At 36.8% G+C, this 25192-nt stretch overlaps 1 protein-coding gene across 1 annotated transcript in view; it reads left to right on the plus strand.

The window, feature by feature from the left end:
* RBBP8 (RB binding protein 8, endonuclease) overlaps positions 1-16478 on the plus strand; it is a 34204-nt gene extending 17726 nt beyond the window's left edge. The window contains exons 8-19 of the mRNA XM_066546403.1: positions 1294-1395; positions 2083-2180; positions 2806-2933; positions 3866-4751; positions 4837-4963; positions 6796-6896; positions 7290-7404; positions 8311-8463; positions 9084-9153; positions 10120-10216; positions 13814-13955; positions 15885-16478. Of these exons, the coding sequence (XP_066402500.1) occupies positions 1294-1395; positions 2083-2180; positions 2806-2933; positions 3866-4751; positions 4837-4963; positions 6796-6896; positions 7290-7404; positions 8311-8463; positions 9084-9153; positions 10120-10216; positions 13814-13955; positions 15885-15982 (2117 nt within the window). The 3' untranslated portion in view covers positions 15983-16478. The remainder of the gene's footprint in view (positions 1-1293; positions 1396-2082; positions 2181-2805; positions 2934-3865; positions 4752-4836; positions 4964-6795; positions 6897-7289; positions 7405-8310; positions 8464-9083; positions 9154-10119; positions 10217-13813; positions 13956-15884) is intronic.
* The last annotated feature ends 8714 nt before the right edge of the window (positions 16479-25192 follow it).

The following is a 25192-nucleotide window of genomic DNA, read 5'->3' on the forward strand; positions in this document are numbered from 1 at the left end:
CTCTTTTTGTGTGATAATGCATGAGTCCAGGGGAAAAAGTCTATAGCAGTAACTGTTACATCATTTCAACTGTTACATTTGCTCAGAATTTATCTCAACCTTCTACTTTTATTCACCCATGTGCACATGCAAATGTAACAGTTTTCCAGCCTATGTTTCTTCTCTACGTGCAAATTGGCTGATAAAGTATCTGTTCGCGTTTGACTTGTGCATGCAGCAATGTCACCACCTAGTGGAGAGTGAAACAGATATTTTGCCACATTCTGAAAGTATTCTGCAACTGAAGTAATGTAACTGGAACTGGTAGATATCTACACGATCTCTCTGTATTCCACACTGTTTGCTTTTGCTTTGTGTCTTAAATTCAGAAGTACTGTGTGCCTTTAATTTCCAGACTTTGTTCTGTCAAGAAATAGAAACGTGTCATAGAAATAACTCTAATATATTTTGTCTACAAAAAGTATTTTTGTGAAATAAAGCACTTTGTGCTTGTATTTTATTGATACACAGGAAATATTATAATCCAGGTCAATTTATCTTGTGGCATAAAAAAGGTATTTTAAGTATGAATACATCTAAGTATTGGTCTTGACTAAAAGCCTCTTCCCAAGAATAAACATAGGATAACTGTGGGATGAAAAGGGTGGTCTGGTTATTCATGCCCTTTATTTTGCATTTGAAATTTTTAATGCTGTGAGTAGTTTCTCTTTTCTAAGCATACCTTTCTCTCTCCATATTCTGTATAAAAAATGAAGCTACTAAATGAATCCAAAGTTTAATATGTAAGAAATGGTGGGAATACCTTTCACAGTTAATGGCTTTGAAAAGCTATTGGTCATCAAGGTAGAAAGGACTGCATGGCATATGTTTGTCATGATTCAGATCTCAGGTTTTTCACCTTTTTGTTACCTTAGCTGATGCAGAACATTGTTGCCTTGGATGTTTTATCCTTCAATAATTTTATTGCCCTATTAACAGGCCAAATACAGCTTGAATAACTATTTTTATGTGGTCAGACTAGATGGTGGTGTCATTTTGTGTTAGTAGTGTTTTAGGGCTGACTGGCTGAAATCATATTTGTGAGAAAAAGGATTAATATATAATATTTATCATTTTATTTTTATTCTGACACATCACTGTCACAAATTATCAGATGTGCTTACATTGCTGGATATACTGAAATATTAAATCTCACATTGAAGTGCTTTTAAGATCTAGGTCATTGTTTGTATCTATGCAAAATTATCACAACAGAATACCTAATTTCACCATGTGAAAATCCACATTTCCTAGAGTTTGGAAAAATTCCACTCTTTTCCACACAAGTGAGCACTCACCATGGAGGAGAGATACTAGTGACAGACACCTGTGATGCACAACTGTCCCCTGTGCCACGTAAGTGTATTAATAGATTTAGCTCTAATTCCATTCAAAATAAGGCAAAAATATTTTAAAACTGAGGTTTCATCTCTTTAACCTTTTTTAACACAGAAACCTAATAAAGCACAAACCTTTTTAAATAATGACTGAGAATCAGCATGGAATTATTCATGCAAGTCAGGGCTGAGGTGGTTGCTGTTCTTATGCTTTCCAATATTATTATCTTGCCCCAGTTTAATGAACTGAGTAATGGTAAACCCCTCAAAGAAGGGAAACTGTTGTTTTCCTAATAAAAACAAATGAAAAATAATGGAAATACGCAAGAAAATATGCAAGATAAGCATTGTATCATAAATACACATTATCTCTGTTCTATGTGCTTTTATCAGACTATTTGTGCCCTGGACCAGGAGTGTGAAAAGCAACTTATACATTGATTTTTAATTCTGTGGAGCTGTATTATTCAAATTGGACACATATTTCTCTGTATCAAACTGACACAGCAGTTTGCTCTCATCAGAAATTCTTTTGCCACTTACTGCTTCCAGATGTGACTTTTATCTGACAGAGATCAAACTATTTCCATAAATGCCAGTTTTAATTTGTGATCTTTTTCATTCTGTGTTTGTACCATCTCTGTGAGTCGAGCAAGATACTAAAATGCATATGTAGCTTATTGTGATCTTCTTTCTACTCACAAAGATAAACCAAGGGTGGGAGGATATCCTGCTCCAAAGCCATCTTTTAACTTGGCTGCAGTCGTTGCAGAAACAATTGGACTTAGTGTTGAAGAGGAATCTGTAAGTATTCCCAAATTTCTTACATAAGCAACTTTTTGGGCCAGTTGTTTACAAAAACAGTGGTTTTCTCTTTTGCATTAAAATTCTGCAAAAGTATTCTGAGTTCCAGTAAGCTACTTTGGTTTGCTTTTGCTTAGTCTTTGCTGACTTGAGCATGAAGAGATACAACTGTGCTGACCTGTCTGGGGGGGTTGAGGAGGAGGGTAGAGACATGGTTCCTCCTTTCATGTTTTGTTACTACAGTGATCTAAATCCTTGGGTCTGATAAATTCCCTTTGTGCAGTAATCAAATCTAAGACATTGAAAAATGTTTCTTGGCCTTGAGACTGGTTGGTGACTCAGGTGAGATTATTTGATGGTTTTGGTTGGTAACTACCATGAAAATTATAGTATGAAGAATACTTTTGTGTCTATGCATGTGAATGAATTTTTTCAGTTTCCATAAGATTTCTTTAAAGCTTCTGGTCCAAATTTCATCTCTTAGCTTTTATGATTTTTCAGAGTTTTGATTGTTTTGATTTGAATGGGTCTTCAGAATATTTATGTGCCAACCAAGCATATTTCTAATTTTAAATCCAATATCTTCTCACCCTTCTTTTCTTTGTTTTCCTTCACCACTTGCAAGGAGTCCCAGAGTGTACTGAATCTTCCCCTCACTAATACAGTTATGAGCCAGGCCTCAGAGAACATGCAGTCTGAAGACTCAAGAAAACATCCAGCTTCTGAATCAAGAAATGATGACAACAATTTAGGGTGTGTTTCCACTCAGTTTAATAGTTATAATTGTTTCACGTAGGCTTATAGAAGTTGGGTCTTTGTAGAATTTCAAACCATGCAGCATTTTGCTTTAAAGGTATAGAAATGGAAACAAATATTTTGTATCAGAGGGGTTTCTTTCAAGTAAATAACATGAGAAGCAATGAAACTGATAGAATGCAAAACTGTAGGCTTTTACTTAATTCACAAACTTCTGGTTTGGGCTTCTTGTGTACACAGTCCCTTATTTCCTAACTTCTCATTATTGCAAGGTATCTTCTGAGGCCCACAACCCTGTCGATAGTGAGCCTAGAGCTGGAATGCAAGAAGGATCTTATTGCTCTGATGAGGTGTCAAACCAATTGACTGCTGCCCTTCTCACTCTCCTCAGGATATTGTGGTCTAAACTGGATTTTTTTGGCCCTATCTGTCATCTTGAATGTGTTTTGTTGATGACAGGTAAAAAACAGTACCTGAAAGGAGCTTGCACTTTTTTCCTTCGCTTGCAGAAGCTTTAAGAATCTGTTGTGGCTTTAAGATCCATACAAGAACCTAAATAGACTCCTATTGCAACCATTCTCACTTTCTTCCTTTTCATTGCACTGAAAGGTAGGGAGTCCTTGGATAGAAGAGATACTTTGGCAAGCTTAATTCTGTCTTTGGTTCTCAGTTGAATGTGGAACAGAATTTCATACCATACACCAAAATGAAGGGCAAGATCTGCATTTTGTTTGCCTTCTACAGCTCTAAGTGCAGCAGTACCTATCCCTAGAATATGTTAATTTTTGTTTTTCCTTCTGTTTTCAGTTAATACTAGCAGCTCACACAGCTTTAAAGCAGATCAGCAATAGGAAACATGGTATTTTAATATCACTTTCTCTCCTTCCATCTGTACACCAGAAAAATCTCTCATGTTTCATTGTATTCAGTATTTCAGATCCATCTCATAACACTCCACCACATGATGACTGGGATTCTCGGGTAGCTTCTCCTGTTTTTGGAGCTTCTAGCAGCATGAAGAACAACTCAAGTACAGTTCATGCTCCTTGTATTTTAGATTTGGGATTGAAGCCTCATCTCAAAACCAATCTCTTCAACAATCCATCTAGTAGCAGATCTCATAAAAGTAGATCAAAATCTGAAGATGTTGCTTTTGTTGCACCGCTGAATCTTGGGACGGAAATCAACTCGGTTATCAGCCAGGCCTCTGTCCATAGGCAAATGGTTGTGAAAAAGAATTCTAATGAGGCTGTGACCTGTGTTGGAAACACCTGCACAGCTAAAAATGAGGTGATCAAGAGCGATGTCCTCCTTGTATACCAGAAGCAGCTAGAAGGCAGGTGTGCTAAGAGAAAGAAAGCTGAAGATGATAATGGAGTTAGCTGTGAGAAAGCATCATTCAGCAAAGAGAGCTCTGTGCCCTTTAGATCTGATGTTCAGCAGGTTAATGGGGAACATACAGGGGATAAGCCCTTGGATCTGTCTGATCGCTTCTCTGGAGTTCGTGGGCAAGAGAAAAAACAAGGAAGTGAGGAGACATATAAAAACAGACTGAAGCAAGTGACTCTGCATGACATTTTTTCACACATAGGGAAGACCATTCCTGAAGGTTCATCATCCGTTTCAAATGCCAACAATGAGAGCTGTTTGTTTGGCAGAGATTTACAAGAGGAATCCTGTGTACAAGAGGCAGTGCTGGGAAGAACATTCCCTGACAGGAAAAACCAGATCCCAACGAAAGAAGAAGTTCCTCCCTTCAAATTTGCACCACTGCCGAGTTCTGCAGAGACAGAGGAACTTTTTGATGATGTAAAGGTATGCTTTTCTGACTCTTTTTTCTTCTCCTTTGAAGTATTTTATTTGAGTTTTGGGTAATAGTAAAATTGCAATATGTTGTTAGGTTGCCAGTGGCCATGTACCCAGTAGAAAGAAAACAAGGACAGGACATGGAGAGTCTGAACCAGCATCTGTACTTCAGCCAAACCCTTGTAGACTATCAAAAAGTAAAGCACAACAAAATGAGCAAGGTAACTTGATGAAAATATTCCTTTTACTGCCTGCCTACCCCCTCAGCCTGTGCTCGGATTGAATAGTATTTTTCCTGTCTTCCTTTCTTCCACTTTAATCCTTTGTTCTGCTTCTAACTCAGTCACATTCTATTTGGGATTTCTCAAGATGACCCCCACCATGTACAAGTCTGTATTCCTGGCATACTTTTGCCAGTGTATATGAAGTATATCATTGGTATTCAAGTGTACATTTGACAGGCTAGGAATCCTCTTCTTTGTTGTTTGTTTAGCATTGTTATTTATTGGAGTGTAATAATAAAATCTCATGAAGTTTGAATTTAAACTATCTATATCAAATACTTGAAAACTACTCAAGTGTAAGCATAAGTCATTTTTTTTATTCCTAATGATCTGGTAAGGAAATTTGTATCTTCATTGATAATCAACACAGGCTGTCATATTTTTTCCGGAGCATGTATCTTCTTTCCTCTTAAGTTCTCCCAGGTGGAAAACTTCTTGAACTAGCATTGTAGAATCAAAGCTTCTGTACTCCTCAGCCAAGCTGTTACACTGCATACTTTACTTAGAAATATTGCATTATGAATTTAAGAGATACTTGCCAATAGTTGGTGTGGCCGTGTAGTTTGAAATCTAAATATTCCCCTCAAAGCTAAACCAAGAGGCATCTTTGAAGCAATGACCAGACACTTGTACTCTTTGCTTAGACCTGACACTTGCATTGTCATTGATCTAACTTCAATAGTGACCCAACTACGGAAGGCACCTCCTGAACCTGTTATAAGCAGGGAAGGACTGGTAGGTAAAGTGATGGTTGGGGACCATCTTGAGCATGACAGTCACAAAATGATAGTTTTCCATTCTCAGAGAATGAAGAAGTGGGAGGTAGCAGAACTGCTACCTTGAACTTTTGGAGGGCAGATTTTGGCCTGTTTAGGTGATCACTTGATAGTCCTCCCTTGGGAGGTGGTCCTGAAGGGCAGAGGAGTCCAAGAAGTGTGGACGTTCTTGAAGAAGGAAATCTTAAAGTTGTAGGAGCAGGCTGTCCATGTGCTGCAAGAAAGGCCAGCCTGACTGAACAGAGAGCATTGACTAGAACTCAGATATAAAGAGTTTATGACTTTTGGAAGAGGGGGCAGGCAGCTTCAGGAGAACTACAAGGATGTTGTGAGGTTACATATAAAATAAGAATATAAAGTATAAAGTATAAAAATAAGAATGACCAAAGTCCAGCTAGAGCTTAACCTGGCTACCACCATAAAAATATTTCTGTAAATCCATCAGCAACAAAAGGAGGGCTAAGGAGAATAAGCTTTATTGGATGTGGGGGAAACATAGAGATAAAGGATGAGGAAAAGAATGAGGTACGTGGTGCATTTTTGCCTAAATCTTTAATAGTAATTCTCAGGGTACCCAGCCCCTGAGCTGGAATAGGGAGCAGATTGAAGCCCCCATAGTCCAAGGGGAAATTGTCAGTGACCTCCTGCACCACTTAAACACACACAAGTCTGTGGGGTCAGATGGGATCCACATGAGGGTACTGAGGCAGTGGGCAGAAGTGCTCAGCAAGCCACTTTCCATAATTTATCAGCAGTCCTGGATAACCAGGGAGGTCCTACTTGACTGTAGGTGAGCAAATATGACACCCATCCACAAGAAGGGCTGGAGTGAGGATCCAGGGAGCTACAAGCCTGTCAGCCTGACCCAGGCTTATCCCAGATCACCTTGAGTGCCATCATAAAGCACATACAGAACAGCCAGCGGATCAGATGCTTCTGGCAGAGTTTGATTTTAATTATTTGTCCTTCTTTTCTCATATTCTGTGCATGCAGACCTGAAAGATAAACCTTCTTTAGAAAACTTCCAGTGGAGCGTAGACCCAGGAGCTGACCTTTCACAGTACAAAATGGACATTACTGTGATTGATACAAAGGTGAACTTTTATAATAAATCTGCATGTTCTGTGATGTTGGAAAAGCCTGCAAAGCAGTATCATGAACATTGTTCTGGGCAGACCAAACCCACTTTGCAACACAATTCAGAATTTGGCTCATTTGATATTTGTTCATGCTATAGTTATCCTAAAACATGTCCACTGTTTAGTTGTACTTCATAAACTCAGCAGGCATATTCTCAGTACGAAAGTGGACAAATGGTTGTGAGAAAGAATTCTAATGAAACTGTAACCTGCAGGAAAAAAAAAAAAAAATCAGTGTCCAAAAAGAAGCCAGTAACTGCTTTGAAAGTATTTCAGATACACAGCACTGACACTGACTAACCAGTTGCTTCTGGGTGGAATTGTCATGTTTGCTTCTTTTTTCCCTAGGGTGGTTCTCAGACCAGAGTTGGAGGGGAAGTTGTTGATATGGATTATACTTATGTTAGTGACAGTGTGCTATTAGAAATGAAAAATCAACAGCAAAATCAGGAAAGCAGTCCACGTAAGACTTTTTTTTTCTCTTTTCTTCAGTTTGCTTTGCTTTTTTGTGGTATGGTGGGGGTTTGGGGATTTGTTGGAGTTTTTTTTGTTTGGTTGGTTTTTTTGAGGGGGAGGAGGAAAGAGTAAAAGGGCATCTTTTTTTTCCTGTATGGCTAGATAGTAGAAAATGGTTTGCAGTAAAAAACTGGTGATGAATTTTTATAGGTTACACGGGGTCGGTCTGTTTCCTAGAGAGTTGATGGTGGGTTTTGAGGTTGTTCTTTTTTTAACATAGGTTAAGAAAAAAGACAGGATTTGTGCTGAGGAAGCCATTAGCTAGCTATTCCTTTACAGTGCTTAAAGGGTGAAATACTTAACCATATAACAGTTCTGATCTCACCTGCAGTAAACAGCTTTGAAAGTTTTCTATGTAATCACATCATACTTTGTCTGAGAAGACTAATTTCATTTTTAATGACATACAAATAGAACTAGTATGTTTAAAATAAATCCAAATGAGTTTATATCACTTTTACTGTATGGTATGTGGTGAATCGTGGCTGCAGGGCAGTGACAATTTCCTACCCACAAAAAGTATTTCCTTTTGCTTGGATAAGTCCATAATTGCAAGAACAAAAATATCACATATCCAGTATTAAGGTTAAAGGTACCTCACGGTGATTTTAGCAGTTAATCAGATTTTAGAAATGGGATCCAAGGTATCTGAAAAATAAATGAGCATTGGCCACATTTGAAAGACTGACAGAGAAGGTGCAGCAAGAATTAAGGTATAGCCGTTTTTGAGTTAATTGGTACTGGAGCAGTAAGTAAATGTTAATTATTTTGATGCACATTTAGTCAAAATGCAATTTCTTGACTAAAATAATTGAGACACTGATATGGATGTTCTTTGTGCCTTTAATAACAGGAGGAGAAATAACAGATATGTTTGATCAGACAAGCCATGAAGAATATGAATCCTGCCTACCAGAAGATAGTCCTTCTGCATGTGATGAAAGAGAAACTCTTCATGATGAAGAGCAGGATAAGGGAATAACAGCAGCAAGCAAGAAACTAAAGAGTGGGCTATAATTTGGTTTTGTCTTTATTAGCTTACTTAAACTACAAGAGTTGATTTGAAATCAGACTCTGTTCTTTAGGAACAAATATGCCAAATTAACCACCAGTTCTTTTTGCATCAGTTTGTGGTAAAGTTGATTACTTTTAAGGACAAAACATAAAGCAATATGAATTTCTTTTTTTGGTTTTTTTTTTTTTGGTAGTTCATTTTTCACCACACAAATATGGAATGTATAGTGGAAGTTGGCACAACAGCAGAACATTAAATTGACTCTTAAAAGAAACACCAGGTTTTGGCTACAGTTATTTACTTCCTTTCTCCTCACTATTCTAGGTTCTGTGGAAGATTTTACAGTATGTTGTATTTTAAGCAGCCTTTCCTTTGATGTTCTTCTTCTCTTTCTTGCTTATGTCACTGCTGCTTTCCTTCTGCTCCAGTAATGCTTTTTGATTGATGGTTCTATCAATTCTGTATTATTTTTTGTATCTATTTGAATCTCTTGTCTCAGACTGAACTGTACATGACATTTTTATATTTCTTAAAAGTTAGTTAATAATTTTACAGAAGTTTCTGCAGGCAGTGTGTTAACCTTATATTTTGTTTTGCATGTCCATTTACAGAACATGAGGATAAACAAGATAAAGCCAAGCAGAAAGCTTTTGTGGAGCCTTATTTCAAAAGTGATGAGAGGTAATTTAGTTTGTTCTCTATGGGCATTTTAAGGCTCTTTGTATCTTCCCTATAGGAAACTTGATCCTCCATAAAATAAATGTGTTTGTGTGTAACAGCCTAACAGTTGCAGAAGACACAGAAGTAGAAGATCAACTACATAAGATAAAAGACTTTAGATAGAAAGTGGGGTAAGGGAAAAAAAAATGTCGAGATGCCTATTACATTTGCTGAAGAGAAGGGATTGCCTCTTCTGCTTTTTATAATTTTAGTGAATGCAGTGTTTTGTAATCTATGTGGCTTCTTACAGGCGTGTGGTCATGCCTGAATTTATGAGCCAAGGACCTGTGGGCTGCTTGTACAAATGAAAACCTTTCCTTCTGTTTTTTTTTTACCCCCTGCTCTCTAGGCAATAAATGAATAGTGTTCAACAACTGCACCTCTTAGTGCTTCCTCTGTTGCCTTCCAGTATAATCATAATTAGAAGTCTGAGTCTTCCTTTTGTAATGACACCAAGCCCTTCAGTTAGCTTATATTTTATCTCAGTGCATGTTTTCTTTGTAGAGGAAAACTTGTTTACTGTTTTGAAAGTAGTTAAGTTGAAAAGAAACTACTGATCTTGAACTCCAACATATGTTCCTCTCATGGAAATCATTGCAAGCACAACTCTGTCTTGGACAAAATATTCTATAGAAGATCTCTATTTGAGTAATTTCTATATAGGAATTACTTTTACATTATGAAAAGCCATAATAATGAAACACACATCTCTGGTTATGTAAACATTCATATTATGTTTGAAAACTGTTTTATTTATAGAAATTGCCCTATTCAACTATGAAAGGCAGTATGATTTGGGTTTTGTAGATGTTTTCTGAATTATTTTTTTAACTTGTCTGTCCATCGTTGTGTTGTAAAAAAATGGAAAATTCCAGTCATGTAGAAGAAATAAAAGTACTATTATGTGAAAACATTTTTGTTTTTCAGAAAGAATACTGTGTTAGATTTTCCTCATATTGAGGTTATTCGGAAAAAAGAAGAAAGAAGAAAATTACTTGGCCACACTTGTAAGGAATGTGAAATAGTAAGTAGTGCTTTAAAATTTGTCAGTCTTCCATTCTTCTAACTCCAGACAGTATCTTAAGTGCTGAAGTGCTGTTTTTAATTGTTAATCTGGTTGCATCATCATCATTACCTACAGCAGCTGGGAAGTAAGTGTTTACCAAAGCTGGATAACCAAATTTGCAGGTGGTTTGTTTGTTTTTATTGCAGTAACCACATATAGCATGGAAAGACTTGGGTTTGATTTTTTTATGTGTATCTGCATGACAGAAGAGCTTCTTACATCATGGTTCCAGTACAATTACTGTTAATAAAATATACATTAGTAGTTCAAAGAGCTATTACAGATTTCCAAAGTTTAGATCAAAAGCTCTACTGAACTTTATGGGTGCTGGAATAAGTAAGTTCTGTATCCTATTGTACCTTTATATGTCTATCTATAGACAGATCTCATTTTGGTTGATTTTTTTCTTTCTTTTCTGGGTTAATTTTTTCAGATAATTGCACCATCATAGGAGACAATGTGTATATTTATGCAAATGCATGCAAAAATGTTTAAAGTTACTTGTTTAAAATACTTGTTAAAAAGTATGAAATTTTTGATTTCACATTACACAATTTTTTCTCCTTTTCTATTTTCTAAGCTGCTTTCAGATACTTGGTGTGGAGATAAAATATTGATGTAATTACATGTGTAATAAGAACATATTTTATTTAGCCATTAATAGAGTTATGAGCTCATAAATGATGACTCAGTAGAAGTGTGGATTCATGACTGAACAATGATCGATTTTCTGGAATCTTTTCACTTAATTTCCACGTGTATCTAGAACCAACACCTTCAGAGATTCTCTTGCTATTCACTTTATAGTCAAGTCCCATTTACTGAGCTGAAGAAATTTATTAGAGTATGTCTTTAATGAAATTATTTTCTGAAAAATATTGGTAAAGTTCCCTAAAAGGAAATAGCTAATTTTTATAGTCAACTATAAATACCATTTTAAAAAATAGGTTTGATTTAAAGAGTTTGAAAGAAAACAAAACAGCCCCCAACCTTCAGTCTGTTTCATGGTTCCAGAGCCATGTGTTAAGCATTTTAATTTCCTGTTTCTGTAAGCTAGAGATCTTCCTTCTGTAAATCCAATTTGTGTTACTTTCTGTCAAATTGGAGTGATAACTATAGTGTCTGGAAACATTCACAGCTCCAGTTTTGTAACAGTAGGTTTCTACATTAAATGCTAGGAAAGTTTGGGTTTGTTGTTGGTTTTGGCTTTTTGGGGCTTTTTTTTTAAGTCTGCACCATTCAAGATTAATGTCTTGGAACGTGTGGAATGCTTGGCTGTGTCATTGCACAATAATAAAACTAGCTTTGAATTAAATGCCTGTGAGAGAAGGGAGTATTGGATAAAGTATAAATGATGCTTTAGAAAAGCCTTGGCTTGCTGATTAGCCATATGGGTTTGAAAAGCTGCCACAGTCTAAGGGAATATTTAAGGAGTGGATGGAGATCAGTAAATTGATTCCTGCCCTCTACTGCAAGTGGTGTCAGTGGGGTCAGTTACTGGCACTCTGAGAAGATCTGGGATTTAACTCCTGCACGTGCTGCAGCAGGCTGATATTAAAGTCCTTTATAAGCTTTATCTTAAAGCTTTTAGAAGCATCTCATTCACTTTACAGTGTAGAACTTTTGATAAGAAGTCTTGTTTTGGTTTTTTATGACCTTGTGATGCTATCAGAGATTGTAGGCAGAAGTTACAGGTAGCTTGTAAAAGTAACATTTGTTGGTGTGGTTATTAAGTGTAGCTACACTTAGGTGAGTAGGAGGATCACTCAGATGCATTTTTATATGCATTTACATTACTAAAATTATTCTGCAAATTTTTGCTAAACTAATGGGAGGAACATTTTTTGGGTTTACTCACTTTCTGAAACTGCAAATTGTAGAGTTCTATAAACAATTCTTTTACAGGGAAGATAGGATGAGATTGCAGTATCTTCACACATGGAAAAGCCTAGCTCAAATGTTTTGTGTGGATTAAAAATGCTGTGGACAGTGGGATCAATCTAGAAAATAACTGAGAGTTCTTTTTGCTGTTTAGCTGACATACATAACTCTCATTCTCTGTCAATCCTAATAGATTTCTAAACAAACCAAAGAAGAAGTTTCTTTCTATTTTTTTTTAATTTAAATTTATTTTTTAAACATGCTTATCTTGATTTTTGATTGTTCTTGTTTTCTTTTCCTACTAAACTGTACTGTATTTTTCATTGTTGGATCTGTAATTATTCCTTACTAATCATAAATTGTTTAATTTTAAAAAATGCAACACACTAACAACTTTTAGTAGATTAATTTCTAAAATTTCAGGCTATTTACAGGACAAAATAAGGAGCACTGATAATTATCCCTAAATAAAACTCAGCAATATTTGTCTATACAGACACTATCAAATTCTTATAGTTAATTTTATTGACTTAACACCTTGTTCTTAACTTTTGTCAATAAAAATTGAATGAGCATACTTTACAATTCCAAGTAGGTTTTCTGAAATCATGCCAGTAGCTGAGAGCATGAAATAATCTCTTTTGATAGAGGTATCCTGTTCTCTTCCTGAGTTCCCCAGTCTAGGTCACTTTTCATCTGATTGAATGAGTTATAAACTTTAATTTGCCTTTTTGAATTGTAACACTGCCATTTCAGTAGATTTGTTTTACCATTTTCTACCAAGGGTCAGGTTTCTTGTGTGGCTCTGACTGTTGACTTACCAGTTGAATCAAACAGTGCATTCACTTTTAAAATATTTTGACCCTCTATGTGCTCTAAGGTCCAGATATGTATTTTTAGGAGATACAACTAGAATTACAAATTAAATAGTAGAAAACTGCATGGAAAAAATATACTCTATCTTTCTATGATGCTACTCAGGGAAACACCCAGCAAAAAGCTTTGGAGGGAGTATATACTTTTCTCACTGCAGCCCCCAGTACAGCTGACAGAGGTGAAAGAGTGTAGCCAATTTACTGTAGAGAATGCTCAGCTGACAGATAATTTCTGGAGTCCCAGTGTCAGTCAGCTACTTAAACTACCTCTTTACTTACTTCTAATTTGAGGCTAAGTAAGTAGGAAGCATTTTGACTTAAGTTTGCAGTTACTACTGTAAATTTGGATACTGGAAATAATTCTGCAGCATGGGATTTGTAGTGGGTTTTTTTATTTTTTTATTTTATTTCTAGATGCAAGCTGACACTTAAAAAATTTTAAAATTCCAATCTCTTTCAACACCTGTGCTACTTAGCTTTGTAAAATCAGTAAGTAGACTGTTGACATAAGTAATTGTACACATGCCTCAACCTTGTCTCTTATGGTATGTTAAAAGATAGAAGGTTAACAAATTTGCCACGATAAATTTGTTATACTTAGTCTGTAAATTCAGTAAGCTTTTAGGATAATTGCCAAGTGTTTGTCACTTGGATAATGAATCTCCACTCTGGCTGTCCTCACCATTGTTTTTAGATAACTGTGTTAATAAACACAGTGATTGATAATGTCAATTGTGTAAAGCAGTTTCTGTTATGTATGAATTTGTTAACTGGGATTTTTCCCCCTCCTTACATTCAGTATTATGCAGACATTCCAGAAGAAGAGAGAGAGAAGAAACTTGCTTCCTGTTCAAGACACAGATTTCGCTACATTCCTCCAAATACTCCTGAAAATTTCTGGGAGGTTGGGTTTCCTTCCACCCAAACCTGTGTGGAAAGAGGTTTGTGCCAAAAAAAGCTTGAAAAGTACTTTTTAAAGCTCTTCTTTTTTTTTTTTTTTTCCCTGAAATTATCTCTAGCTCATTGCAGCCTTTCTCACCCAGTCCTGTTGAAGTCTGTTTATCAGCAGCCACTGCAGCCACCATTGTCTGGTTTTAGCAGTTCCTGTATTTCTAAGAAAGGAATATAAGGAGAATTTCTTAGAGCCTAGATAGAGAAGGCATTGGGAAATAATTGGGATTTTCATAGAACTTAATTTAAACCCTATATATATTTTTGACCATAAGCAAGAATTGGATTTTCAGAGTTAAAGGCCAAGAGATTGTACTTACTTAGGAGAGACAGGCAGTACTATTGATGTCCTTTGTCAGTGTTTTTAGAGCTTCATAATACCAGGTGATAATGGAAATGTTGCAGGTAAGGTGTAGTTAAACAGTTTTTCATACATATACCCTGCTTGTTGGTGACAATGAAAAGATGTGGTGTTTGGTTTTGGGTTTTTTATAGATGCACTTGTTCACATAGAAGTTTGTTCTTTCTAAATAATTTTTCAAAATCTTAGAGACTGGTGTAAAAATGAGGTTCTACAAATTATGTTAAAACACAGTGAATTTGTAGTGTACTCTAGGTACAATTCTTCAGAAGTGGTGAAGTGCTGGGGTGAGCAGGCCTATAGGAACTCTGAGTTCCTTATATCTCTACTTGTGCATTAGCTGTGAAACATTAATCTTTGCTTTTATCTGTTCTTGTAACAGTGTCAGGTCAGGCATAGGAAAATGTAGCCAGAGTTGTGTATGTGTGTTGTGTGATAGTGTTGCAGTATCATCCTTAATCTTTCACAACAGGGAGCCTTGATTTTTATGGACCATATAACTTGTTACTACCCATTTGGAATCTGCTTGCAGCCTCATTAAAAATTAGCTTCTTGGCTGTCTCCTTGTTCTTCTGGAGGAAGAGCTTTCAGTTGTTAATGGTTCTCAACAGCATATCAGAGGCAGATTTTAGATCAATCCTCCCTTGGAAAAGGAAATATTTTATAGCAGTGCAGCAAGAGAACTAAAACACGAGAGAGTTCCCACGATGAGCAATTGCTCTTGCCACTCCAGTGTAGTGGGGTACAACATAGATATTTTCTCCTCCTTATTGGTATCTTGAACCATCTGTTTGTGCTGTTTTGTTGGTTTTTGGGTTTTTTTTTTAATAATTTAGTTACAAAGGCAGAATTTTCCAACTATGAAGTAGAAATCTGCTACTCTCATTTTGGATGGCATTTTTGCTGATCAACAGTAAGGAATTGACAAAAGCCAGGTGCTGAAACGGACTTGCATAAAATGTCTGCTCACTGTCAGTGTTAGCTAAGTTGAGTATGTTATAGAAATTTTCTGTCCACTTCTCTTATCAGAGAGCTTTCAAGGTGTGTTTGATCCATAGGCTCATGTTCAGCTTTTTCCAGTCTTTATAAATCTGGGTGCTCTTAAAACAGAGGGAGGTACTGTTTATACCTACAAAACACATGTGCCTGAAGTTTCCTCTGTATTACTAGGATTTACATTTTCAAAAGTGACTTTTATAAGTGAATTGAATTAGCAGTTCTGGCATACTTTGTTACTCTTATGTAAAATCCTTGGTAGAAAGAAAATGGAAAGCACAGTTGTGTTTTGAATAGATGAACAATTCATAGTTTCCATTCTGTTCTTCGTTGTTAACTGTCTGTACTGCATTACTGTGCAGTCACCTACTAGAAAGCAGCTGTGTATTTTATGAATGATATTTGTACATTGGGATCTCAAAACTTTTATGTGAAGTCAGAACCAGTTGCCCCAAAAAGAAAAAAAAAATACAAGTTATTTTTTGAGGCTAAACACACATTAAAGCTCAAGTTATGCCTGTTTTTATATAGTATTTCTTACCCCAGGTTTATTCTTTTTAAGGTTACATTAAAGAGGACCTTGCTCCCTGTCAACGTCCAAAGAGGCGGCAGCCTTACGCTGTGATGTTTTCTCCAAAAGGCAAGGAGCAGAAGACATAAAGGATGGGGAAGGGAGGAGTGCCAGCCTGAAATGGATCTCTCCTGTCCGTAGATATTTATAGTTAATATAAACTTGAAATAAAGAACTGTGTTTTTCACAATGATAGATAAATTTTTTAATTGAATATGTAAATTTTATAAAACTCGTTTGCAAGTCTGATGTACCAGGAAACAAAACTATTTAATGTATGTTTGTTTCATATTGTGTTAATACATTTTGTATTCGTTTTTGCACCTGTCAGAGAAGTCTCCTACTTTTTTTTTCTTTAAGGCCAGCAGCTGAAATTCCAGCAATTCCTGTCTGAACTTTGTGTCAGTAACTGCCTTTGAAGTCACTGAAATCAGTTGTTCTTGCAAGAGTAAATGTCTGTTAATGGGAACAGAAATGACAATTTTCTAGGGTGCTTTTATTTTGCTCTGGATTTTCTTGTATTTCTTTTCTCTTGTTGCAATAATGGTTTTATCTACTTGGAATAAAGCTGCATTAAATATGAAATGTATCTACTGTTCATAGTTTGGGAGTGTGAAAACCAGGAAGTCTAAGTGTCTTTCTTCAATTCTGGTGTTTAATGTATAGCACCATGTTTTCCTCAGTGTTTAAATTAGAGTGTCCAATATTTATTTTTTCCTTGAAATCTCTTTGCATATATGTGTCTCATTTATTGATAGAGGTAAGCATTGTTTTTTCTAAATTTGGGTGACAGCCCAGAGTTCTCCTCATGGACAGCAATAGTCATCACCTAGGTTACAAATGATTATCCAGAGATATTTTAAATTAATCTTTTGTAACAGGGGATATATTTCCATACTTGCATTGGGAATGTAAGATCATACAGTATCACAGAGGCAGGATAATACCTACATAGGTAGGCAAGCCAAAAATCACCATAAGATCCCTAGAAATAAAGAAGCTACAATCAGAGTTGGGTTCAAGCACTGAGAACTCTTTTAAAAAGAGATCATAAAGCAAGCAACTATTGAAATGCCTGAAGTAAAAATAAAATAATAGAAAGTACACAAACATCTGGCGATTTATCTGTATATATTTATATATAAAAAGGTATCTGTAATTTCTATTCTTATACTTTATGTATGGGTATAAAAATATATTTAAAAACTTGGTGGATAGGACCATTTAAATTCAGCTGTATTTATATAGGAATGGTGGCAGGTTCTGCTGGTGGAGAAGTTGCAGCATAGGCCCAAGAAGAAAACTAAAACAAATGTGATCAATTTAACTGTAACACTAATTGACACAAAATCCTTTTAGATTGAAGTTACAGGCCTTGCAGAAAAGTAGAAGAGATAACAGTAGGCACTGTCCCCATCCTACCTGCTTAGTTGGTTTTCTTATCTCAGCATTTCACAGAGGTGTTTCCTAAGGAATGCCAAAGGCATAAAGCCAAATAACAATGAAAGTCTTGAGTCCTTCCTATATATACTAATTCATGCTGACAATAAATGTTTACAACACTGTGAAATAATTTCTTGGAACAGGCAGTCAACCCATTCCAGGGTAAGTCTGGTTTCCTGGAATATTTTTTTTTAAATTGAAAAAAAACAACAAGTGCTGCCAAAAAGTGGAATTCTTGCAGGTAACTTGAAAATTGTTTTAGAATAATTATTACATGGTCTGCATAAATATTTATGCATTAGAAAAAAGAAGTTTTAGCAAGAAGAGTAGGGTAGGAGACTGCTTTTAACTAGGGAGAGCCTTTACACAGTAGAAGCTACATCCACCATCAGAAAAATAGAAAGCACTCTGCAACTTGTCAAATGTAAATTTTGCTATGAAGTAGGCTGTTTTGATGCCTTAAGTTTTAGCTTTCATATTTTCCAGATTCTGTACTGCATTAGCATACAACTAAACTTATATAAAGTGTTAGCAAGTTCTCTTCATGGCTTAGTTAGACAAAACAATCCCTTACCAGCCTGAGAACCATGGACACTATTGCAGCTTCAGGCCCAAAAAGTATAAACAACAGCAAATTGAGGAGAGCAATCTGGGAGGATGGGACTTCATAACCTGAAGCTCTAATTGGACAATTAACCCAAATATGTAAATGGACCAAAACTTAGAAAAGTGTGAAAACTTGGACCCACCATCCATCTTGGTGGAGCCATGGCCGGGCTCTCGTACTGCCCAAGAGAAAAAAAAAGCCTTTGAAAGCCTTTTAATAAATATCTACTTTATTCCTTTAACACTGTCTAGCCTCTGTTCTAGGTAGCCTCTCAAGGCATCAGTTTGAGACAGTTTCAGAAAGAAATAATTATAAATCCTGTTTTGAGAACTTTATCAGTGAAAGGTTAAATAAAAGATCAAACAATTATGGGAACATTTAAAGGTAAGATGACAAGGAAAGATGGGACTTTTACAGCAATATTCATTATGGAAGTGCCTGGGAACCTTTCTTTGCAGTGTGGGTGGGCAGAGCTGTTGGGAACTGAAATGGCAGAAAAGGTCAATGATGTGGGTGCTGGCAAGCAGCCAGGACTGGAGGCCTGCTTCCATGGATTGGAAAGTGAGAGAAGAAACTGCTAAATCCCTCACTATAGCATAGAACATGAGCCTCAAACCAGCTGTGGTTGTCAAGGAGAACAAAGTAACAATTCTGCCTTGAGGCTTTGAAGAAGACCCCAAGGACATCAGTGGAGCTGCAGCCTGATGAGTTTTATGGAGTCATGGGAGCTAGGCTAATAGGAGTGTAATGAACAAGATTTTCAGACCTTTATAAATACAGTGTGAAAAGATGACACTTTTTACAGCTGCCATTGTGATGGCTTTTTAGATACTTTGAAGGTGTCAAAATATGATTTATCTGACAGCCTGTTTAAAGGTATATAAGACATTACAGTGGGATTCTGCTACGTTTTAGCAGAAATTTATTCAGCCTACTTGTGTTCTGAGAAAGGGTGAAGGGAGAAGTCTGTTGAATTATTAACTGAACTAGTGGAACTGGGATATAGAAGAGGGGGAAATTGCAGAGCAGAACCCCTTCACACACAAAAGGGATGTCATGGATGCTGATGAAGTCATGAAGAGGAAAGGAAAGAGCAAGAATTGCTCTCCAAGGGCAACAGGTTTAGTTACAAGAAGAAAGGAGCACAGCGTCTATGAGGATATTACTGCTCCACTAGAGGACAGTAAGGAGCTGCTTTTGAGCTTAAAGCAGTGTAAGATTTACTCTTTCTCACCCTTTGATAGTTGGCCAGTTTTATAAGATTTATATTGATTTTTAAATTGGAGATCTCTTGTCTAGCTCTTCTAATGCCAGAAAAACTATTTCGCTTCATCTTGAGAAGCAAGAGATCAATTGTAAAACTCAAGAAACAAGAATAGAAACAGACTGATTTCTCCTCCAAAAAAAAAGGATAAAGAAATGCCAGAAGTCTAAGCAACCTTTGTGTACCAAAGAGATTATTGAAATTTATAAATTTTAAAAATTTAGTTAAATATTTCTATTTGCAGAAGTTTCTAATTATGACTTACTTGCATTTTTAGGACACTCTTGGAATAATATGTATCTTTTGCCCAGAAGGAGTGGAAGAAAAAAAGGGGAGCCAATCAGAGCCAGCAAGGAAAGTCTGCTACAAAAAACTTTAAATATTGTTACATTTATACATATTGGCTATCTTTGTCGTCTCTGTGGCACAGCAGCCAATTGTAATTGCAGTCAGCTGGGCTGTCAAGAGGAGTGGACTGTGTTCTTTGAGATTTGTGGGGTTTTCCACAGTCAGCGTGGAAAAAAAAATCAGAAAAAAACCATAAGCTGAAGTAGGTTTCTGTCTTTGGAGAATATTGGGGCTAAAACCAATGTTTGTGAGCTAAATATTCAATGGCTTCTTACCTGAAGGCATTACTCAGAAGTTGAGAGACTGGGAGAAATTTCTTCAGGTGTATTGAAGGATGAGCATCCAAATGGGAATCTCTGTACAGCAGTGCCTATTCTGTCATACATCCACCACTTGGCAGTACAGCCAGGATAGCCACAGCTGTCTCCTAGTTTCCTGTCCTTGGCTGGGATTGCATCTTAGGATTCATGCTGCCTCTTCTCATTCTGTGAGATAAGGGAAAACTTAGTAATCCATGCTAGGATTTGTGCATCTTGCAGTTATGTAAATAAATGCTGATATAATATTGGTCATGACTGGAAGAGCTTGAGGACATGACATTCATGTAGGAAGCACCCCCAGGGAAACAGTAATACCTAGGAACTCAACCATTCAACAACAGCAAAAACAACGCTCCCTGGAATGAGTTGAAAACTGGAATAGGCTTCTGAATTTATCTGAAGGTAAACCTCTTGGGTTCCAGCTGAGGTTATGGCCTGCTGGAGTACAGCACATTCCTAGTGATTCTTGGCATATATTCCAACCTGTGATGTTCAGACACTGGTGTGGACCCAACAATTGTACAACTTCAAGTTGGTGGCTTAGTGTCATTCTCAAAAACATAAAGATGGCAAAGTCATGGCTTTAGCACTTCCAAAGTGTAATCTGCCCACTCTGCAAACAATCTCAGCCTGAGAAGGAAGCCTTTGATCAAAAAAATGTTTTTTTAGACTGCTTGGAGCACAGAAGTCAAATTGCTGGTAAAATGTCCATAGGCAAGCTGTTTCCTGCACTGCCCATGAGGCCAACTTGGTTTTTAGTTGCTTTTAATTAGATGTGCAGTTGAACTTTGCCTTTCTCATGCAGAAAGGATAAATGCCTTGTCTCTAATGAAGCAGAAGGAAAACTATGTCTGTGTGCTGGTAATTAGAAACTCCTGTCAAAAGAAAAAAAAGAAAAAGAATACAAGAGCAGAAAAATCATAGGCCGGGGAAAAACCAGAGAGAGCAGAAGAGAATGATGAGGTTCTTGTTGGTGGTACATCATGGGGTATCAGTGGACTCTTGTTTTTAGAAATAATAAACATCAGCCCTGATCCTCAAGAGAAGGGGTTTGCTATGTTTAAATCAGTTGTGGAGCATTTGGAAGAAGAAGCTGCCGCTTCCTTTGTCCTATGAGTCTCTTAGTGTAGAAAGACTGCTGGTCTCAACATAATCTGTCTTTGTTGTGTTCCTACACAGAGCATAAAGTTTCCAGGAGTGTTCTCTGTCTACAAGTATGAACACCTAACTATGAAGGAAAGGTAGCAAGACACTGCAGAAATAAACCTAAGGTTAACTCATTGGAAGATGGACCTGACTTTAAGATTAGTTTTTATCAGTAAAACCTGAAATGTAGTGTTTTCCTCAGATTTCAGCTTGCTTCTTTAGTCTTTTGTGCAATTGCAATTTGTATGTCACCATATCAAAAAATCGTGTGCTGTAAATGATAAAAAGAGCATTGTCCTCTGTAAATTATTTTACAGGTTATGAAGTGTCAGCACAGGTTGGGTTGTGTCTTAGAACAAGAATGTGCTATAAAAATACACAATTCATTTTGATCATCAAGTTCAAAATTGTGATTCCTCTAAATCTACATCAATCTTCTCTCAATGATAAATATGAGATTTTTTTCTGAATGGCAATTGTCTTCTGTCTCGCTGCACTCCTTTAAAAACTACTTCTGCTTTTTTGAATATTTTTTAGGATACATCTGTGGCTGGATATTTGGCATCCTGGGCACAGTGCCTGAGGTGCAAGCACCATCACAGCAGAGCCACTTGGACTTCCTGGGGTCTGGGAGAAGTTACTGTATCCCATTCATTGTGAAGAGAGCCTCCAGTCAAGGGCAGCGAGGTCTGTCTCCTGCACTTGGCAGTGGTGGGAGATAACCCTGCCCTGCAGGAACTTTGAGAAGGACATTTGAAGACTGCTTGCCCTTGGGTGGCTTTTGTCTGCATTCCAGCTGCAGCCATGGACAAGGCTTATCAGTCTCAGTTATAGCCAAGGCTCCTGTTTAGCATCTTGTTAGGAAAATTAGTTGGAGTTTAGGTCAACATGCGAGAAAGGTTTTTTCATTACAGATGGGAAAGCTGATTTAAGCTAAAAGTGTGTATTTATTGGGAAGGCATCCTCAAACTAGAACACGTTACCAAATCAGGACGGTAACATTTGGTACATGCTTGCTACACCAGTAAGTGACTACACTTGGAACTAACCAATGCACCAAGAAAGTTATCAGTACAAACTGATGACATCCATGACATACTCAGACAAGAAAAGTGAGGAAAATATCTCCAGAAATAATTGCAGGAAGAGTTCCATGTCTACCTCTATTCTACACCATGTCTTCTACAAAGATATTACACACATGTGGCAATAATGCACATTAAAATATTTCAGGTACTGTACCAGAATAAATAAAATATTAACAACAATTTGGAAATACAGAAGATCTCCCTTTCCCTCCTTTCTTACTTCTGAGTTGTCTACCCAAGCTTTTAAACTTCAAAGAAGAGATCAGTTAGATTTTTTTGTTTGGATTTGGGGTTTTTTCACTTTTGATAGTCACTAACTTTAATACCTGTTTTGAATTAATTTATTTTCAGTTACTCACTACCTTACTTGGCATGGTTCCTACTTAAGACAACAATTTCATGTGGAGAATGCTTTATTTAAAAAAAAAAAGTAGTGATACAAAGGAAAAAACCTTTATATGCCTGTATTCCAGAGCCAGTAGGAATAGACAGGAGACAGTGATGTGGATCAGACACACATGAAACAAGAAGCAGAGGAGACAAAATTCAGATCTAGTCATCAGCTCTAATCCATATGGTGACAAAACCTGCTCAATTCCCTCACAGTCAAAATTACCAACTCTATGAGTCTTTTTAGAACAGTTTTAAATAAAGTGAGAATAAAATAAAGCTAGATAAGGAAGAAATAACAATTTAGGGGCCTTTAGGAATATGTTTTGTGTGCTTTACTTGTGCCCGTGGGTAAATCAGTTGTGGGAAAAGATAAAGAGATTAAATACAGTCTTTGAAATTACATTCCTAATGACTCACCATTTCAGAGAGCTTGGGAATTTAAGCTGCAATTGAAAAGAAGCATAAAATGAAAAAAAGCTAACATTATCTTGGATAATGTGTATCAGATAATGAGTTGATACTCTTTTAATGTTGAACAGATGTCCTAGAAGAGACAATTATTTTAATTCAATTTTTTTTTACTTAAACCAGTTTGCAAAAATACAGGTACCCTCTCACACAAATGTAAGGATGAATATAATTAGAACCAAGACACTGTAGCTGCAAGTCAGAAAATCTAATTTTCTATTGCTATTCCATGGAAATATCCTGCATCTCAAATTGTAGTATTCTTACACTTTGAAACAAAATAGCAAAATGTTCCATTAAATGAAATCTAAAATAATTGAGTTTGAAATATTAGACTTCTTGAAGTATTTCACTCTGCCCTAGCAATTGAACTCACATCATTACTGTCAAATTAATAGAAGCAGGCAAGAAACTCAAACTCATCATGACAACCCTCTCTGAAATCACTGCACTCTTTATATGTGTTTCTAAAGTGTTTTGCTTGCTGGATGTGAAATGAATACTTTCCAGCTTGCTAGCCTGCCAAGCACACTCTATTAATTTCTAATAGATCAGTAAATGCTTGGCAAACCATTCAGAGAAACCAGTGGGACTTTTGAAGTTTAATCCTAATAATTTGACTTCAGCAAGGAAAAAAAGACATGTAAAATGTTGTAAAGAATGTTTTTTTAGCCATACTTCCCTTTACTTCTTTTTTGGTCAGTAATAGAGAAGCAAATGAAGTCATTGGAAATATGAGTCTCTTCTTCTCAAACTTGTGTTGGAAGAGTTAACTGTTCAGGGGGGGTGTCAGAAAGCCTTTTTTATTCCTCAGCCTCTGAGTATTGACAGAGAATATTTCCTTAGCAATCCTGGAAAAGTATTATGCATTCCCAAGAAAGGAATTGCATTTACGTCTCATCTGCTCCATCTTCTGCTGTGGTTAACAGAGAGCATTGAGCCAGGGAGCTCTGGGATTGGTGGCACTTCACTCTAAGGATAAGCAAAGGAGGCTTTTGTGAAAATTTTGTCAGGACATCAAATGGCCATGTTGTTTTGATACAGTATTGTGGAAATATATATGGAAACATGTGACTTATTTCACAAGTCATTAAATCTGATCTATATTTCTTTTAAAAGACAGGTATGTGCTGTGGAGACTGGTGGTTTCCAGGCAGTGCCAGCTCTTTGAAATTACTACATGTATGATTTTCTCACAGAACTGGGTTCATTTATAAAAAGGCATTTATGTTAAAGCAAATGTGAGCTGGCGCTGAAACAATTGCTATTAAAATATATTTCCCTTTGCAATGTCAACAATTTCCAACTCACTATATATAAAAATAGCTGTCATGGGCTTTCTCAGAAGAAAACTTCTGCAGAATCTGCTTATCCCAGGACTGACCTGGGAAGGACATGAGAATAGGAACAGTAAGATTTAAGGCATTTGTTACTCAGAGAGGCTACAATTTGTTGCTCCAAATGGGTCTGTAGACTTGACATGACCTATTCTAGAGGCTCTCACCCATGTCCCCAAAACCCATGGCAGCTCTTCTACACCCAGCAAAGACACCCATGAGCTGTGGCACACACTGAGTCATTCCAGAGGGGACTGCCTTCAATATGCAGTTATGAGACTCACAGGAGACTCCCAAAACCAAACATTTCCTCTTTCTGCCACTCTAATTTGCTACCTAGAGGCAGCACCCAGCTTTATTCTGCTCTTCCAAGTTCTAGATGTACCTCCATTTTATTTCCAGGAACAAAACTGATGCTTGCCTGCCAAGGGCCATCAAGGGCCTGCATTCCTGGTGGTGAAATCTTTTCCCTCAAAATTCCCCATCTCTCCCACAATTCTGGATTCAGGCTTTCAGCTCAGACTAACTGGAAGTGTTTTGAAAAGGGGGCCCTTATTTCAAAGAGACTAAAAATGCTCTAGAATGTGATGGAGCTCAGCAACCAGAAAGTGAGGTCCTGTAATTCGCATCCCATTGCATAAAGCTCAGATACAGGTTGGGGCACTGGCAGAGGGCAACTCATGTGGAGGGAGTTTTGTGTGAAAACATTTCATTTTCTCAAAGAAGCATGTTAATTTTAGGATGCTCCAAGACCATTTTGGTCAGATCCTGGCCTACTCTACTGCCACTTTCAAAACTCACCCATCTGTAGAAACCTACTCCAGTAGCTTTCCTTGTGCCATCATGCAACTGATGGCTGTTGAATCAAATGCTTCAAACTGGCTT

This window comes from Molothrus aeneus, chromosome 1 (assembly GCF_037042795.1).
Source record: "Molothrus aeneus isolate 106 chromosome 1, BPBGC_Maene_1.0, whole genome shotgun sequence".
In the NCBI taxonomy this organism is placed as follows: domain Eukaryota; kingdom Metazoa; phylum Chordata; class Aves; order Passeriformes; family Icteridae; genus Molothrus; species Molothrus aeneus.